This window comes from Aythya ferina (genome assembly GCF_964211825.1).
Source record: "Aythya ferina genome assembly, chromosome: 1".
NCBI lineage: Eukaryota > Metazoa > Chordata > Aves > Anseriformes > Anatidae > Aythya > Aythya ferina.
This window is the reverse complement of record NC_140296.1, coordinates 88,402,081-88,420,980: the sequence shown is the minus strand read 5'-3', so window position 1 is coordinate 88,420,980 and position 18,900 is coordinate 88,402,081. Positions and strand designations below refer to the sequence as shown.

General features: G+C 33.0%; 1 protein-coding gene across 1 annotated transcript in view; it reads left to right on the top strand.

Annotated features, from left to right (window-relative positions):
* The window catches only part of CFAP47 (cilia and flagella associated protein 47), a 300,477-nt gene that overhangs the window by 147,966 nt on the left and 133,611 nt on the right, over positions 1-18,900 (top strand). The window contains exon 49 of the mRNA XM_084506723.1: positions 3,939-4,076. Within this exon, the coding sequence (XP_084362849.1) occupies positions 3,939-4,076 (138 nt within the window). The remainder of the gene's footprint in view (positions 1-3,938; positions 4,077-18,900) is intronic.

Below are 18,900 nucleotides of genomic sequence, written 5' to 3'. Positions count from 1 at the left end.
TCAAGTTCATTCTTTTCCTGGAGCAGGGACACTTTCAGTTATATCGCATAAATTTGTAAATGTACTCTAATCATTCAGCAGATGTAGGAAGGAAGAGAGGTGGAGGAAAGAAAGGCCACTATTGTGGGTTTGACAGGCAGAAGATGATTTTGCTGTCCGATGTTAGATGTGGTAGGTAGACCTAACTACCGTATGTCCTATCTGAGGTAACGCCAGTTAGGAAATGCTCAGTTTATGGCTTCAATTGGGATGGAAGCCAAACTGCTTCATACTGTGCAAGTCTGGGAAGTCATATTTGTTCCCCAAAGCCCAATTTTCACCTTATAGGGAAGTTAAGTGGAAATGTCAAAATGGAGTAATATACGAATTTTTGGTACTTGTAGGAATTTTCAGCAGCCAACCTGAAGTCTGATTAATAAATAAATTTGAGCCACTAATAGATACTTTAGTGCCCATGAAAACGATGGACAATTTATGAATATTTTAAAATTAGCAGATAAACTCAGTTTAAAAATGTGTGCTATCTGCAGTGAAAATTATTATTTTTATTGAAATGCTTTGACAGATTTAATTGAGTACCTCGCATTAAGTTCCTTGAATAAATTACATCAAACCAGTTACCTTTATTGATCAAGACTTTAACCTCAGTGTTATTAATTCAGTTTGTTTGAGAACTGTTTTCCATAACGAAAACAAGCTGAGTGTCAGCAATTATAGCACAATTCTTTACTGATTTTTCAATTATGCAATTGCTGGATTATCAGCAGAGTGGTTTAGCAATTTAAGTTACCATAGTTCTCCCATTACCTCTTGAAATATTCTTCAGCATTAGTAATTTACAGTTCTGGAATTTTTCAAGCATTCCAAGATTTGCCACAAATAATTATTCAGAGTTCTTCAGTCAATTATTTCAATGCTTTTGAGATCACGTTTGGCGCAGAACTTAAAATATTTGTTTTAATATATCCATTTTTACTGATGAAATAAAAACCTTTAAGCTGTGACCACTCATGCTCTGTCCCTTTCTCTCAAACACAGTGTAGTATTCTGAAATACAGACAATTGGTAAAGAAAGCCTTCCACTGTCACTGGAAGCAATGACTTTAAGAAAAAATTAGTTAAAATTTAAAATGAAGTGAAACAGAATATTCTCTACTGTAAGGAGTTTTACAGATTTATGACTTTTGTGCATTTCAGCATTTACTCAAATATTTTAATCAACTTTAAAGCTATACTTTTTCATTTTATTTTGCTCATTTGATTATAATTGTTGATATGTCAAATACACTACGATAGTATTTTAAATTAATGATAATATTAGTAGCTTTTCTTGCATTTCTTTCTCTCTAATATTGTGATGCATTAAATCAAAATTATACTTGTTTAATATATTGAGACATAAAGTCAGATTAGTTGGTCAGTATTCTTCCTAAGAAAATGCTTTCCTATTTTTCCATTAGGTATAGTGCCATCGAAGTATGTTCTCTTCCATCAGTACTTACATACCTTGACCATTTTCTCCAGACTTTATTCCTCTGAGCTTTCTCTAATGATTTTTTTTTTTAAATTGTATTTATACATGTACCTTCCCTCTGAAGACTTTAAAAAAAAAAAAATCAATAGTTTCTTGAAGTGGCAATCACTGTCTAGCTTATTCAAATACCACTTCTGGCTTTGATACTGTCATCAATTTTTAGGAATTTAGAGAAATTTTCTATTAAAATATTTTTGTTTGTTAGTCCTTGTTTCTTTTTTCTTGTTTCTTTTTTCTTGTTTCTTTTTTCTTTTTTCTTTTTTCTTTTTTTCTTTTTTCTTTTTTCTTTTTTTCTTTTTTCTTATTCATCTTTTTTTTTTATTAGGGTAGCATAGATTTTATTTAAAAAGGAAACAAAATTTGGAAATCTAATATTTAATATTATATTGTTCTTTTCTCTGTATTTAAGTAAATACCTACTTTAATCTCTCTTCCCTTTCTTTTCTTTCCTTTCTTTGCTCCTCTCCTCCTCTCTGCTCAATTCTACTCCTCTCCTCTCCAGCAATCTGCAGATCATAAATCATGACTCCTTGTAAAAATTCAGTGTAATATTTCTTAGCAGATATAATTTCTTAGTTTTTGTCATGTCAAAATTGCCACCTGACATATTGAGCCCACTGTGAGCAAATGTTGCTCTTCTAAAACTTCTGAAACAGTATTGTGGTTCTCCCCCTCCCCCCGCCCCATTTCTTTCAGAAGTGACATCCTTCTAGCATACTATTAACAGAACTGTAGCTATGAGGCCATTTTATAAAAAAAAAAAAAAAAAAAAAAAAAAAAAAAGTATTTCTTGAAGTGTAAATGACCCTGGCTTATATTGGTGAATGTACAGGAATCTTGATCAGTTGCTGGTACTAAAGTCACTAATGTGGCTTCCTGAGCCAGGTGTTGTGACCTGTGTGGTGCTATATCTCCTCCTCACTGCTGCTCCTTTTTCTAGATCCCATGCAAACCTTTCTTGGCTTGGTCTGGGGCTTCTCTTCATCCCTTTTGACTTCTTCCACCATCTTCTTGAGGCTCAGGATGTATGTCAGTGCCTTGTTTTTATATGTACCTGCAGATGGGTAGGGTATACCCAGTTACTATTTCCCTCAAATGCATTAATACTCTTTTGGCAAACATATTCTGAAACTCCTCTATACTTACATACAGTGAGGAGGAGCACATTGTAGAAAATCACCTCAGAAAGAAAATGTGAAAATGCAACAGCTCTTTGATTCAGCTTTAGGTATTCTTCCTAATAAGGTGATAAATTCAAGTAGTCAGGGAGCACACCACTCACCTATCCCTTTCAAAGATGGAGAATGAAAAAATGCCATTAAATGTAGGTATTCTTAAATCATATTGTTCTGGGACTTACGTAAAATTATATTGATTCTTCCTTTCAAATTAAAAACTCTACTACGAATAAATTTGCCAAACTGTTAATAAGATACCGTTGTATAAATTCCATTTGAGAGATCCTTTCACATAAATTCTAAGGATCTTGAACGGGAAAATTTCGTACTGTATAATATCACAAAATAAGTCACTTCCTCAAGTTAGTTTTTCATCATACATAGGAGGTAAGAATTAAACCTGCAAAATATATTTATTTAATCTTTGAAATTCTGCAGAATGTACTGAAATACAGAGGGACAGTCATTTAGATAAGAATAATATTGATATCCAGCATTTCTAAGCAGTTGTGTTGATTTAAAAGTCTGTGTCAGAGGCATGCAATATAACAAAAAACCTGCTTATTCAAAAGTATATGAAATGTTCTCAAATGATATTAGTGTTGTTTAAAGGAACCAGGTGCATACTGGATTTTATAATATATTTTATACTATCAAAAAGAAATTACGGTTTTAACTGTGAAGAGGCTTTTCACTGCAACTTAAAAATCCCATTTTTACAATCTCTGTGTATTTTTTCTTCTATAAATACTTGATTTCACCTTACAAACAACACAGAAATGTATGACAGGATATTTTAAGTGTTACATTTGTTGTTTTATAGCAGCAGTGATTTAAAAACAAACAAACAAAAATAATGGAGAAACAATCAAGTCTATGCATAGAAATTTGTGCTAGAAAAAAAAAAAAAACAAAACACAAAACAGTATTATTGTCTGCCATATATGGTCATCTTTGAAAAGTGTATTTCTTATTACTGATTCTTGGTTCAGATTAAGTGGAAAAACACTGTGGGAAGAAAAATGGTTAATTTCCTTGGACTCACTTAAGACATTTTTATTACCTTAAATTAGAATTGGATGGCTGACACCTGGAGTAGAAATTTTACTTTGTGTTTTATTAGTTTTGAACTGAGGAAATACACATAGGTGTCTAGCAGTCTATTTTATAGAGCTAATGCTCTATTAGCCCCAGCTAATTTAACATCTGTTATCTATTTGTTTTAGGTGTAATTTCATTTGTTGCTGAAGATGAAGACCAACAGCAGTCTCAGCATAACAGCTCACCAGAGAAGACAGATCATGAACAGGCCCTTCAGAAATTGTCAACAGAGACACCACAAACTGTTGATAGAGCAAACACAGGTATGTTTGTTCTTAAGGATAACTTCATTATCCATTCGTATACACTCATATCTTTATTTATTTTTAAATGTATATATATATTTATTTCATTTATTTATTTAAATGTATATTTTATTTATTTTATGCCAGGTCATATACCTGTAAAAACTGTAAAGTCAAATGCTTATTGCTGGCATATATAAAAGTTCTCCTTTGTTGATTTTTGACACATTTTAATGAATTTAAAGCTGATCTCCCCTCCCCGCCATGTCTCTGAACATCACTATTGTAAAGGCACAATATTTGTTAAACGTTGTCTTTTAGAAGTAAATAATAATATTAACAGTGCTGATGTCACAGCAGGCAGTTGCTGAAATTCACAACACTCCATTCCATTTATAGAATAAACTTTCTTTTAAGTGTTAGTTGTAGTTACTTGTTTGGTCATTTACAGTGAAATCTAGAATAGATTTTTCTAAAAATACCTGATTACTTTCAAATTGGCATCTCATAACTTAGTATAAACAGTTTCTGGATTACTTTGGGAATTTTATGTGCTCCAGATGAATCGAAGTTTGTGATTAGAAATGTGCACACTGAATAATTCTTTTATTTGTATGTTTCTAAACCAATATCTTTTGCAAGTAAAACTTTAGTTATAGAACTGTCCTTTTTATGTTTTTAAAACTTAATCTGGAGCGTATTTAAATTATCAAGCTTTATGTTAGATAAGTGTATTAGTCACAGGGAAAGCTATTGGGGAAAATTCTTTTTAACCTACATCAGGTGGTGTTTTAAGAAAGATTTAGTTTTAAGGAAATTGGGAAGAGCTTGCAGGTGAAGATCTCTCTGCTTTCTTGGCAGTTATATTTTCATTTTAATGCAGTTTATCTATTTTTTTTTAATCAAAAACTAATTTAATTATTAATAAAATAATTATTTAATTTGAATTAGTCCAGTGTGAATGTATTTAACAAAATGTAGACACTCAGAAGTTAATATCCCATCTCTGATATGAAGCAATCCCAAGAATTTACAATCTGCATAGATGAGAGAGACAGGAAGAACATAGAAGCTCAGAAAGTCATTCTCCCTGATGACACAGTAGCTTAATGGTGGGAAGTATTACAAAAATCCACTTTTTTACTCAAAAGTCAGAACAATGGATATGCATTGTCTTTTTAATTTACCAGATTCACTATCACATTGGGTTTCACTAAATATATTGTGTGAATTTTTAACTACTATTTTTTTATTTTTTTTACCCAGCTCAGACTGATGGTATACTTAACTTTGTGATGTGTAGTCTACTTTTTTGCTACAGCTAAAACTAATTAAAGATAGTAACATGTCTTCTGTGGTTATGTAGCTCTTATACAAAATTAGATCTTCTAAAATGTTGTTTTGTCAATATTTGACAATACAATGTGAGTTTAAAGTAGGAAAAGGAATAGAAGTGGAAGAGAATGATGCAGAAGGGCTACATCTATAATTCTGTGGTTAGTCTCCTTTCCAAAAGAGACAGAAAACGTTCACAAAGAAAATAAAGTGACCAATGAACTGATCTTTTCCAGTAATGCTTATGATACAGATTGCCATAGTGATAAAATTTTCAGAAAAAAGCAAAAGACAAGACATTGTTTGATGAGTGGAGGAACAAGGGATTGAAAAGAAGTCTGGAAATATTAAATACAGGATTTTTGAAGCCAAGGGAAAAAAAGTATACTAAATCAGTAAACAAAATCAACAAAAAATGTGAAGAATTATATGAGGACAGTATAGATTCAGTTCTTCTGTGTTGTGTGTTTAAGGGGAACACTAGTCATGTTGAACGATAGTTTTTTTTTTTTTTTTTTTTTTTTTTATAGTGGCCTAAAGAGAGCTAGAATTAAGACAAAGTCCTTAGAAAGAGGACTTCCTCTTTCTTAAGGACTTTTTCTTCCTTTCTTTAAAAAGTCCTTCTGGAAAAGGTCTTTAATGACTGGCCTGGTGGTTGCAGGGGAGAGTAATAGATATTGTCTGCCTCAACTTCAGTGAGGCATTTGACCCTGTGTTCAGAGAAGCTAAAGTATAGACTGAATAAGCCAACAGTGAGGTGAATTTAAAACTGTCTAAACCACTGGGCCCAGAGAGTGATGATCAATGGTGCAAAGTGTAGTCAGAGGCAGTAAATATCAATGCGCTCCAGGGGTCAATACTAGGTCTAACTCTGTTTAATATTTTCATTAATGATCTTGATGATGGGACAAGAGTGTACACTCAGCAAGTTTTCAGCTTGGAGGAGTGACTGCTACACCAGAGGGTCTTGCTGCCATCAGGAGGGACCTTGACAGGCTGGAGAAGTGGTCTTTAAACAACGTTTAGATGTAGAGCTAAGTGATATGGTTTAGTGGAAGACTTGTTAGTGTTAGGTCAGAGGTTGGACTCGGTGATTTTGGAGGTCTCTTCCAACCTAGATGATTCTGTGATTCTGTATGATAGGAATATCGTGAAGTTCAGCAAAGAGAAGCGCAGTCATGAATCTGGGTAGGAACAGCCCCAGTTGAATCACTAATTAGCATTCACTGCTTTTGAGGTTTCAAGACTATTTCCTTGTGTTCTTCTCCTACAACTGCTTTTAAATTTGAATTTTCTTTTACAAAAACATGGACATAGGTGACATTAAAACTCTTACGATGCATCAAAAGAAGTTTACAGAAGAAGGATTTTAATTGAAATTATGTAAAGGTAATAAATACAGACAATGCTGTAGAGGTGAGAATTAGAGGATTTCATGATGTTAGGGGAAATTAATTATAAAAGATGAATCTAAAGCGATGCAAGAACCAGGGTCATATTGGAGGTGATTTCCAAATCTCTACTGAAAAGGGGAAGTTTGTAAATGTTTATGAATTTAATTATCTGTTATCCTCTGCTTATGAGATATTTAGGCTTTGCAAAGTTAGGAACCAGACATGCAAAACTGGTAGAATCTGTAATTGAAAGTAACTGAAAAGAGAATAAATGAGTGGGTTTTTCAATACCAACCAAATCACTGATGATGTGAATTGAGGGTAGTAGGCAGTAAATTCAAAGTAAATTCACTTTGTTGTTTTTGTTGTTACTGTTACATTTGTTCATTTGGTTTTGTCACTTGTTGTGTGAGACTGACTTATGAATTTGATATATAATTTTTAAATATGAAGGTAGATGATCAGTCTCTTAAGTTGCTGAGAGGAGCCAGGTGATCTGCTCCAACTCAGGTCCCTTTTTCACTGAAGAATAATTTGCATGAATAAAATCAATACAGAACGCTGGGTTCCATAGGTACTTGGAGTAATCTGCAATATATTCGTATATGGCTACATCAGGTTATATCTTATCTTTCAGTTTTCATTTTTTGCTGTCACTGTGCTACCATACAGTTATATTTTTGTCTTACTATAACCTTATGCATTTGTAGTAAAATCTACTAACTCAAGTTTTGCATGGTTACCAATGCATCATTAAGTTTACTTTCTAAAGTAGACTTAAAGTAGGATATGAAATGACCCTTCCTTGAAAGAGCATTGCTAAATAATATAATTTTTGTCTTCAATACAGAAGATACAGCCTTACAATGTCCTCATCCTAGGAACAACAAGCTTCCACCTCAGCTTTAAATCAACTGACTGCTTCTAGTCGTTACACAAAACATCATCTTCCATCACAACCTTTCATTTGTACTAGACATCTATAACTTTTACAACTGGGCAAAGTATCAGCTGAAAATGGCTAAATAGAGCTAGAAAGTGACAAAGTGTCATCTAAATTATATAATGGTAATAGTCATTTTCTGAACTTACTTCAAAGAGGTACTAATGGAGGCTTAGCTTTCCCCTAAGCAGTTTTCTTTTGCACAGGTATCGTTACAGTTTTTCATAAAAAATGAATTTTTCTTATGACTCATCAGAGTAGAATGACTGATATTTCTGAGTTCATTGTTAAAAACAGGATTTCTCAATTGCAGGCTGCACACCTCAAGTAGAATGCAAACCACTTGCAGGAATGGCTTGCATTTCACCAGAGGCATCAAAGGCTGAGGGAGTGCATCTGAAATCTGAGAATACCTGTAGCTACCGTTACTATTCTGGGGTAACAGAAAATAGCAGGCTACATAGAAAAAAACTAAATGGACTTGAAACCAAAACAAATGTGAGGCCATCTATAGCTGAATAAAGCTATAGAAGGACTCTAATGATAAAAACATGTAAAGCAAAACTTTTTGTCTTGCTGTCAATTAGTAAAAAATATTCTTTTAAAACATACTAGCAACTACTACCTTGTTATACACATCTAACATTCAATATAGTCTTCAGGTACTCAAAAATATGCATCATATACATATATATATATAAACATTTAGCTTTGTCTTTCTAAAATAGTTTTTGTATTAACATTCCTACCAACATTGCTCATAATGCCATTTAGAAAAGAAGTGCATTTACTGCTTGCAATGAAAATCATTGCTACAGAGATCCTTATGACAAATCCTCTTTTTGTTGCTTTACACCAGGAGAAAAAAATAATCAGAAAAATGTCCACGACACAGAATGACAGATACTACCCCTTTGTTCACAATAGGAGTTGCCGGTTCTTTCCAAAGCATATTTCTGTCTTCCAAGGGAAGAGCTCCTCATTTATTTGTTTTCCCATGGGATCCAAAAGTAAACAGAGACTAAGTGGTTGCTGACTGAAAGTAGGATGCGGTTGATATTTTGTATGAGACATCTCTTTAGATATTCCTATGGAAAAAAAAAAAAGCGATAAAATCATAAGTAAATATTAGTCTTTAATATATAGTTGTTTCACAGTCTGACCAAATGCTCTGACACTTGTCAAAATTTCCTCTCACGGTGGAGGAAATTGTTCTGAGTACACAGTCCATAGTAGCTTCTTAAATAGAATTGCCTTTAGACAATTGCCCTTGTATGCTCTTTGCTGTGTTGCATGTGGGCAATGTGGAGCACGATTGGCACAGTTTTTGCTAGAGCAGCTCAGCTACCCACAGGAGTTTGATCCAGCACCTTCCCTGAATAAGTGTTGAGAATGTCAAGTTGGTGCAGTTGGTGCAATAACAGATTTACACTGCAGCTGCAAATCCACCTTTTCCTTTTCCAGAATCTCTGTCTCTCTCTCTCTCCAGCACTGAGTCGCAGCACAGAGCTGGCACTTGAGCAACAGCTTTTATTGTTCTTGGTATTGGTGATATCTCTCAGAACTGAGACCTACAGATGCAGAAAGTACAACGCTGGAATTTTTCATCTGCTCTTGTCTTAATCTGTTTGCCTTGAGCATTACCTTTACCAAAAGATTATGCTTCATATTGCGTTATTCTTATGAATTGCATTTACATGCTTGTACCATTGCCAAGTTTTTGAATTTCTTTGTAGTTGGAAGGCACAACATCAAAAAGATGCACTGCTTGCAAATTGGCCTAAGCTTTTTGTAATGGCTTAATGGTTAGGCCAGGCATTCATTTTGGCAAAGCCTGCTTTAATTATCTTTTTTTAAAACTTTTTTATCTTTCAACCAGGACTTCAATGACAAGGGACATTTTCTAGTCTAAGAATTTATAATTGTAGTCTTTATGCTATGTCTTCTTCACAGTTTAGTGTATTTCCCATTGTCTTTAGAAACAGCTTCCAAGTGGGTTCATTGACAAAGCAACATGTTGGAAAGGTAATGATATTTACATATATGGTCCTTCTGAACCGTCAGGCTTGAAATCAGTCTCTGAGAACTGAACATCTGTGGCAGCACTCTGAGGGCATTCATGTAAGGAAGACAATGAAAAATTTTCTTTGTTCTAGCAGCTGTTAAAGGCCATTAAGAGGAAAATAGCACTCAGGTTGGTGACAATTTAAAAGATAGCTTTACATTTCTTTGTGTGAAATTTTTAAAAAAGATCATAAGAAGTGATTTGATAGATCACTTATTCTTATAGTGCAATGCTAGATGTTAGGGTTTAATCTGAATTAATAAAATAATATGGTTAATATACCTTTAAGGGTATAATTCATGTACTTCTAAAGGTATAAATGCTATATCTCAGATACATATTTATTTGTGGAACTAATATCTTTCCAACATAAAAAAAAAACCACGGGAATATCTTAAAAATCATCTTGAGTTATCTACCTAATAAATTTTGATTGTGTAGTAAAGCTATTTTTCAGTATAATCTTCATGCTGTATGTTCAAGTATATCATGCTCCAGCTTCAGATTAGTTTGTTTAAAGTCTCCATCTTCAGAAAAAAAAAGAAAATTACAGAACAAATACTGAAAGAAAATAGACCCCATGTAAATGGCATGCATATTTGAAAATGTAAACTGCCAACCAGAGATGCTTTTTTTGTTTGTTTTTGCTAGCTTTTTCTCATTTGCAGATATACTTAAGCTAGTGGGGATGGTTTGGCATATGTAGAGCATTAAGGATTCGACTGTTTTATCCTTTTTCCTTTGTCAAAAAGAATGTTCAATTATTATTAGCTTTCTCAGTAGGTGCTCTTCTGCAGTACTGCAGTCTGCTAAGTGTTATGCATTTTCCTGTGCCCTTTTGAAACTCAGAACAGCTTGATTCCACTAATAAACTAACATGTTGTTTTGAAACAATTCAGAAGTAGCAATGCTTCAAGGACCTATGGCCCATATGGAATTTTGTGGGGCATGATATGTGTGCAATTAAAAATCTGTGCAAACTAAACACGATAGTCCATTTAAAATTAATAACAAAAGCAGTTTGTAATTGCATGCAGTAAGGCTGCTTGTGAATTTTAGGTTACATCATCCTTCATGCAGCAGGTGTTTTAATATTGCTATGCTACCATAACCACAAGTAAGTCACTCCATTTGGAAACCTGTACATCTGTATATTTTTGGATGCCATAGCATGCAGGATTGCATTTGCATATAAACAGATTAAATTTTCTTACCTAATTAAAAATGTCTAGGATATGCATATTGCTTGTTCTAATAGTCTGTAGTTGTAATAACAAACTAACAATAAGCTCTATTACTGAGAAACACATTCCTTCTGTCATGTCTGGCAGATCTCAAGTATTTATATGTATACGGAATTTTGTCAATTAGTAGCCAATTTAATACAAATATTCTGAAAAAAATATATCTGTGTAGAAGAATGGGTGTAGTTGTCATGGTTACCTGGCTAGATATGCTCTGATCTTCTCTCTGTCCCTCTTAAGTTCACCGGTGATATAACAGGCATGACTTGCACCTTGCTGAATTGAAATGGCACAGTATAACCACAGTGGAATTTCCTCCCCTTCTAGTCTACTATTCAGCATTAGGGCTAATGTGATAGGCCTAAGTATAAACCCTTTCCTAGATGCCTGTGAAAAAACATTGAGTGATCTATAAAATAACCTTTCAGAAACAAAATAGTAAATAAACCAGCACCAGCAGTAGTTTCTTTGCAGTCAATGCCCTTGCTATTAGGTTTGAGTGTATGAGATGCTCTTTATCTATGTCATCATTTTGCCTTTCCTACTTTGTCATGCTTACAGAGAATTCTCATTTTACCCCTTTAGCATATAATCATCCATAAACACACAGAGAACATATAATAGTCATGAAACAGAGGCATAAGTGTGCTTAGGACAGAAAATAATGGGTTGAGGAGAGGACAGAGGGAAGGTCCCTACCAGTCTCCCCTTTTCATGCTGTTTCAATTGCTATGAGCTGTGAAAGTACATATTGTGCTAGAAAACAAGAAAAAGTAAAACTTTACAACTTAATATTTGTTAATATTAATATATTATTAATACTTAATAAGTGGAGTTCAATTCAAATATGTGATTTATTAAAGTCTTTCATGTTTTTATCCTGTCTAAACGATTACGTGAATCTATTACATGACTCTAAACATTACAGATACATTCCAATTACAGTAACATCAACAAGATTTGCTAAAAGCAATTGCTTAAAATAACTTTTGTTTATGGGCGCAAACAAGTTCCTGTAAGGTGTGTGTTTAGTCTCTTAGGCAGAGTAAGGAATTGGAATTGAAATTCTTAGGGCCTGACAGGGCAATCCATGAGTACCTATATGTGTATATATATATATGTATACACACACTGTGTATATATATTGCAAGTTTCAGAAAATGAAATAGCTCAGAAACATTGATTACAACAATTATGTTCTTAAGATAACAGGAGGCATATTAGTTTCCAACAGGAGGAACTAAACCACATTTATCAGTTCAATCTAATTTATTTTTTTCTCTCCACCATCAGGCTCCTTCACATTTTAATAATCCTAATACAAGTAGGGCTATACTTCTGTAAGTAGACAAGTTTGCACCACATACTACTGCCATTGTCTGATTTTGGACCTATAACCACATTTTTCCTAAGGACTTACATTTGTGATTAGGTAATTCTACTTATGTAAGTCATTTTTATTATTAAAGAATTGTAAGTTCACCTAACTGTTTTTTCATGGATGAATTTCTCTGATATTTAGATCCTCTCATTCATTCCATAGGCTGCAGCTGGAATTTGCTATGGACTTTTATTTCTATAGCAGCTGCAAAATAAATGGTCTATATAGTGTTTGTTTTGGTTTGGTTTGGTTTTGGTTTTGTTTTTTCTTTCTTGAGTTCATCCCAAACACTGGATGTTCCCGAATTCTCATTTGTTCAGTTATGAGATAGTAACCAGAAAGGGGTCACTCTGACATTTTTACTGAGTATGCAACTGATGTTTTTTGTCCATTACAGTGATTTATTTGTTGTGATGTCTACTGTCTCTCAAAATTTTTCTTTTGCTTTCTCTGTGGTAATAGCAGAACCCTAATTGTTCTTAACATATTTAAGAAATTATAAATATTAGCGAAGCATTGTTTCACACTGTGGCAAAAGACAGATGGCATTTTATATACTATCATTAGAGGGTGAGAGTATGTGTGTGTAAAAAGTATAAGTAGATTTGGATACGCTTTCAAGGCATTATTTATTTCTGTTTATTGCATTTGGCACTGATTTTGCTATAGAACTTTCTATGTGAAAGAGATATTTTTGAGTAAGCTGAAAAAAACTTTAGAGGAGTTAAAAATGCAAACAACATTGTGAGTTGTCAAATTAAATTTATTATATGGATTGTAGTACTTGCTCATTACTAGTGGTATTATTTCCAGTTTTTACTTCTTTTGTGCTTAAAATATTAATTAAAATGTATTATTGCAATATTTAAGTTTGCTAAGGTGTTACTGGATATGTGTTCAAACTATACAAAATCAGAGGGTGTATGTATCAAGAAATGTGTTAAATTTTATATTTAAATGGTTTGTACGCATATGTTAGAGTTTATGCACCAACAGTCCTTCAGTAGGTAAATGATATGTCAGATCCTAGAATGTATCCAGCTAGCAGTCACTTTGCTTTTTTTTTATGAACTGAGAAAGTACTTTAGAAGATACTTTCTGGTATCATTACCTTGTCTGCTAAATATCACACTTCAGTTCACATCCAAAATTTGAGCTGTTTTGCATTGAAAAGTCTGGCAGATCCTTTTCCTTTACCTTGAAGCATCTGTCAGACTTCATATTATAGTTTACTGAATATTAGCTTGACTGTCCATTACTTACAAATCCATAAATATTCTTTCCCTTGGCAAATGTAGTTAAACTATTTATTTTCAGGCATGATTATTTTAGACTGGTATTTTGAGTCCCCACAACATGCTTGTTTATTTGTGTGGAAAGTTCTTTTTTTTTTTTTTTTTTTTTTTTTTTTAACCTTTTCTGATTTGCAATAAGTTATATTTATTTTGTTCCACTGAACTTTTGGAACTTTTGACCTATATTTTTCCAAGACTAGGCAAATCTGAATCTCATGCTTCTTTTTTTTGACCGATTTATTTCCTTTCCTCTACTTGCTACCATTAAATTTATGGAAAAATTATGCAACATTTTTTCTTGGTACTCCTTATAATGTCTTGTATGCAACTTGTGGTTTATTAAAAGTCTGATTTATAAGTGATAAACTGTCTATCTCCTCTCAAGGATCTTTCATATGATCCTTGCTTTTCTACAAGTAGATGAAGAGGCAAACAGGCAAGGATGTGAGAAAGTATCGTAGGAGTTCCTGTGTCCTATGTATTTTTAATCAGGTCATGCTGGTCTGATTGCAACTGAAATACCTTTCACAAACTATTCCTAAGCAATGATCAAAATAAGAATCAGAATGTTTTTCAGCCCTACATGGATGCAGGGGTAGCTGGGATACATACTAGGATTCTCCAGGATAGGAGAATGACAAGTTTAGAAAATACAGTAATTCCAGGAAAAAAAAAAAAAAAAGTTACTTGACTGAAGTTGTACATTCTCAGCTGCCATTGGGGCCAGTCCATACATTTAGATAAAATGTTTTTAACAGGTAATTCTTAAGGATCCAAAAGGGGTTCCCAAGCTCAGTGAGGAAAATCACTTTTTTTTTTTTTTTTTTTTTTTTCCCTCTTTAATTTCCTTTTATTCTGTTTACCTTCAAAAATCAGTTTTGGCTTATTTGAGGCATCTTTGACATGAGGACTGAGAAAATGGAAGAAAACTGTTGTGCAAAGATGCTATTATAAAGATTGCATCTTTAAAAATGCTTTGTTTGCCTATATTTTTGCAGGTGTGGTATCTCATTCATCCCCTTTGTTTCCAGGTTATAAATTACTTATTTCAAAGTATTTATTTTTCTCTAAGATATCTAGCTCTTTTTCACCTTCCACAGGTGTCATGGTTTCTTTGAGAAACTTAAGAAATTACAGGGTATTGTATGAAATTGTGGATGCAAAAACTTTGTGGCACTGTAAATTTAGAAGGTAGCATTCTGCTGATGCAAGTTAAGAAAATAATTGGAATTGCTGTTTGAAGGTTTGGTGTTTGTTTTGTTTGTTTCTGCATACTGAATGACACCAAATGCTATTTGCTTCTTTTTAAGAAAGATAGAATTATTCATTCTAAATAGAAAGATGTAAGCAGCATTATGAGAAAAATATGGAATCATAGAATCATCTAGGTTGGAAAAGACCTTCAAGATCACTAAATACAACCATGTAATATTCCATCTTCTAGCATATACACAAATACAGTCATTTGAAAGTGATGAGATATTGCAATCAAATGACTGTTACTTGCTGTAAAATATGGCAATTATTATTGCATTGCTTTGAACTGTAAAATGCATATTTTAAAACATGATTTTTGTATAGGCTTCGCATAATAGACACATTGTAATTGTGGTAAACCATGCTTGTTGCATAACAGATTTTTTTACAGAAGCAGATAAAGAAAAAACATTTAACGTAAGTATTTCTTATGTCACTATTGTAGATATATGCAGTACTAAATAATGTGCAGGACACAAAACCTAACAAGATCTATATGTTGTTGTTGTTTGATTGATTTTTAATGTGTATAGTGTATATGAAACATAGGAAATTGCATATGTGAATTTCTGTTCAGTCATTTTCAATTGGGAATGCACCATGGTTCGTTATATACCTGTTATTTCAGCCTTGGATTTCATTCATATTTAAAAAAATATAATTTCTAGTAATGGGAAGCCTCATGAAAAAGCTGCATTGAGTGAGTACAATAATAGTAATCCCTGTTTTTGTTTGTTTGTTTTTGTTTTGTGTTTTGTTTTTGTGAGAGGTGAGGAGAATGTTTACAAAGGCTTTTTTTTTTTTTTTAAATTAGAATTAATTGTAAGAACATGATCAGTGTTCCCGGTAAACCATATATCTGAGCCTATATTATTTAGAAAGATTGCTTCTGCTTTCATAGTGTATATATTAATTATCATCCAATGAGGATAATAATTAGTATTTAGATGATTGCTTTAACTAAACTCTCTGGGTTTAACAGTTTACTAGACTTTACTTATCTACCAACATGTTGAGCAATCAGTAAGAACAGCCTTTATCAATGTTACAATCTATGCTTCCTGTTGTAAAGAAGATAGGGAGATAAAGTTCAGCATCTGTAAATATGAAAAATAGTATCCATGAAATTAATGAAGAGTTAGCTTTATGTAGTGTGGAATTACGTAAGCATAAAGCTCTTCTACTTAAAGATTAATGGAATTTGGCTTCATCATTTCTTTTCTAAAATAACCAAGAATTTAAGGTGCTCAACAAAAATGTGTTAAAGAGGTCAGGAAGTGGTCAAAAAATTGTACTTGATAGTGTCTTCTTCAGGGAGTGCATATTGTAGAATAATCTTGATTTTGTGTGCACGCGTGTGTTGTTTCTTTGTGTTTCCTTTTTGTCTTGAGTTACAAAGATCAAATGTATAGTTACGTGGCAGTAAACTTGATTAAAAGGTTTCTATTGAGGTAGAAGTGTGATGTTGAGTGAGAAAAAATGGATACTTGTCAGAATAAATGCCTTTACATTTTCCTAACTGTGTTTGTAGGAAATGCTACAGTAAGACTGTATTAGGACTGATAAAATGTCTTTGATTAATTTCATATTATTGTCATACCAGATGTAATATAGATAAAAGTAATCTTTTCTGTTAAATACAGAATAACAAATTTTGTAATGAATGATGGTCAGGAATCCCTCAGTAGGGTGCATGTGGATAACTTCTGTACTCTTGGCTTATCTTTACATAAGAAAAATACATTCTTCCAGATTTAGCATGGTTTTTAAATGAATCTACATAGGATTAGCCTGCTGAAGCATGATAGAGGACTTAAAAGTGAACCCTGTTGAGCGGTCTTTTCACTGTAGTTTCTTGTAGATTTCTATAATAAAATCAAAGTTAGCTCACAGTTAAAGGTTCAATTAGAAATTCATGTATATTCCAGGAAATGTTGTTAAATTAGCTTCCTGGTAGCTAAAAGGGTAAAATCTTTGAATTTTAATGAAGCTCTGTATTCAAAATGAGGATATGTAGTGCTAACCATTTTGAGGGGGGGGGGGTGTCTTTTTAAATATTTTGAAAAGCTGGTGAGTTTCAAGCTGAGAGATGCAAACATATAGGGAAATAAAGTAATTTATTTTTCACTTGTGCAATGCTGTTTGACTCTAAATAGGGAAGTATAGCTTTTAAATAGTTTAACATTTAAAGAAAAAAGAGAAACAGAACACTGAGCTTCTCTTGTACCTGAACAATATATATTGCCATTAATGGGTTACAGTGGAGTAAACATGTGCCTTAAGAAAATCTGTTAACTACCCTCTTACTCTGTACTAAAGAAAGATGACAGTAGTTTGTAAATTACAAGGTAATTCCTATAATCCAGTTGATTCAATTTCATTTGCCTCTTGAATGAAAAGGAACACAGCTAGTTAGAGTGTACCTTTTAATACTTTCCATGTGGAGCAATTTGTAAGAGTAGTTACTTGCTCGTGTGACACAACACTAGTATAAAACTGGAGTACCTTTATCTTCAGTAAGCTTGTTTTGTCTTGACAATAATAGAATATGACTTGAAATTTTATGATAAAGAACATTTAACTGATGGAAGTATCTTTCACCGCAGCATATTACATTTAGAGAACACAACAGCTGGAGAATTTTAAAAGAAATTTTAAGACTTTAGCTGCTAAGACTTGAAACTGAGAGGTTTGCTATGCCATGTATGAGAGCATGCTTCTGAGACACAAGAATGCTAATTACAAAGAATGGGCTGCTTTTCTGATGCCTTTTCTTTTTCTCCAGCTAATCTGATCTGCCTGTCACAGGGCATATGTTTTACTCATATTTCATTCAATAATTTGTGTTTGACTGAAATAAAAGTTCAAAAAGACATTAAATATGCATTGGTACATTGTTTCAGTCATGAGGATTTTTACCAATTAAAAAATCATTCTGGTTTCATATTTGAATTTTTCTGACTTCAGTTCATATGTGTTAAATTTTGTTTTTGTCCATTACATCAAAGATATCTTAGTAGCCCAAATGTTTTCTTTACGAAGGAATTTTAGGTAGTATAACAATATTACCTACTCAAACAAACAAACAAACAAACAAAATTTCCTAAAAACTATGACCAATTAGGTTTTCTCTCACTGGAGCAATAGTATTTATTATATGTATAAATGCCTGCATTTTATATTTTTCGTATTCGTCACTTGAGAACCATTTTAAGGAACTTTAGGACTGGAAATCATCTCAGAGTACAACTTAACCTACTGTGCTAAGGGTATATCAACTGTGACTGTGTGTACATGACTTCTGAGCTGGCTATACTTTTTCCAGTGTCTTAAAATGTCTGTCACACAGCTTACCCAAGCTGTTCACCTGGCAAATGATTTCCAAGTATAAGTCACGTTTTACACCCACTTTAAATGTGCAGTGCTATACTAAACCTAGTAGTGAATACTATTTATTCAAAGATACAGAAGGAAAAAAAAAAAAAGGAAAAAAAAAAAGAGTTACTTTACTCCATCCTTATTTGTAACTTATCAATATTGGTGGCTTTTCTGCTGAATTTAAAGAAGACATGCCTTTCCCTTCTGTTCTCTTTCCCATCCTATTCCTCATTAAATGGTTTATATTGTTGTGGTATGCATTCTTGGAGAGTAGTGGCAATTGTCCTAACACTCCAGGGAGCCCATGGGGAAGTTTTGGGAATCTGTTTTCCATGATTGCCTTTAGCAGCTTTATAGGCCAGCATAATAGGAATAAACATTAATCTTTCTATTCCTTATCTGAGACCTTATAGGTTCATCCACAGACAGCAAGTTGCAGGGGAAGACTGTTGGACTTTCCAGTTTTTAGCTGAATAGGTAGACAAATAGTTAAATAAATAAACAAACAAACAAAAAACCTTAGTCAAAATAAAGCTGAATAGGGCAAATG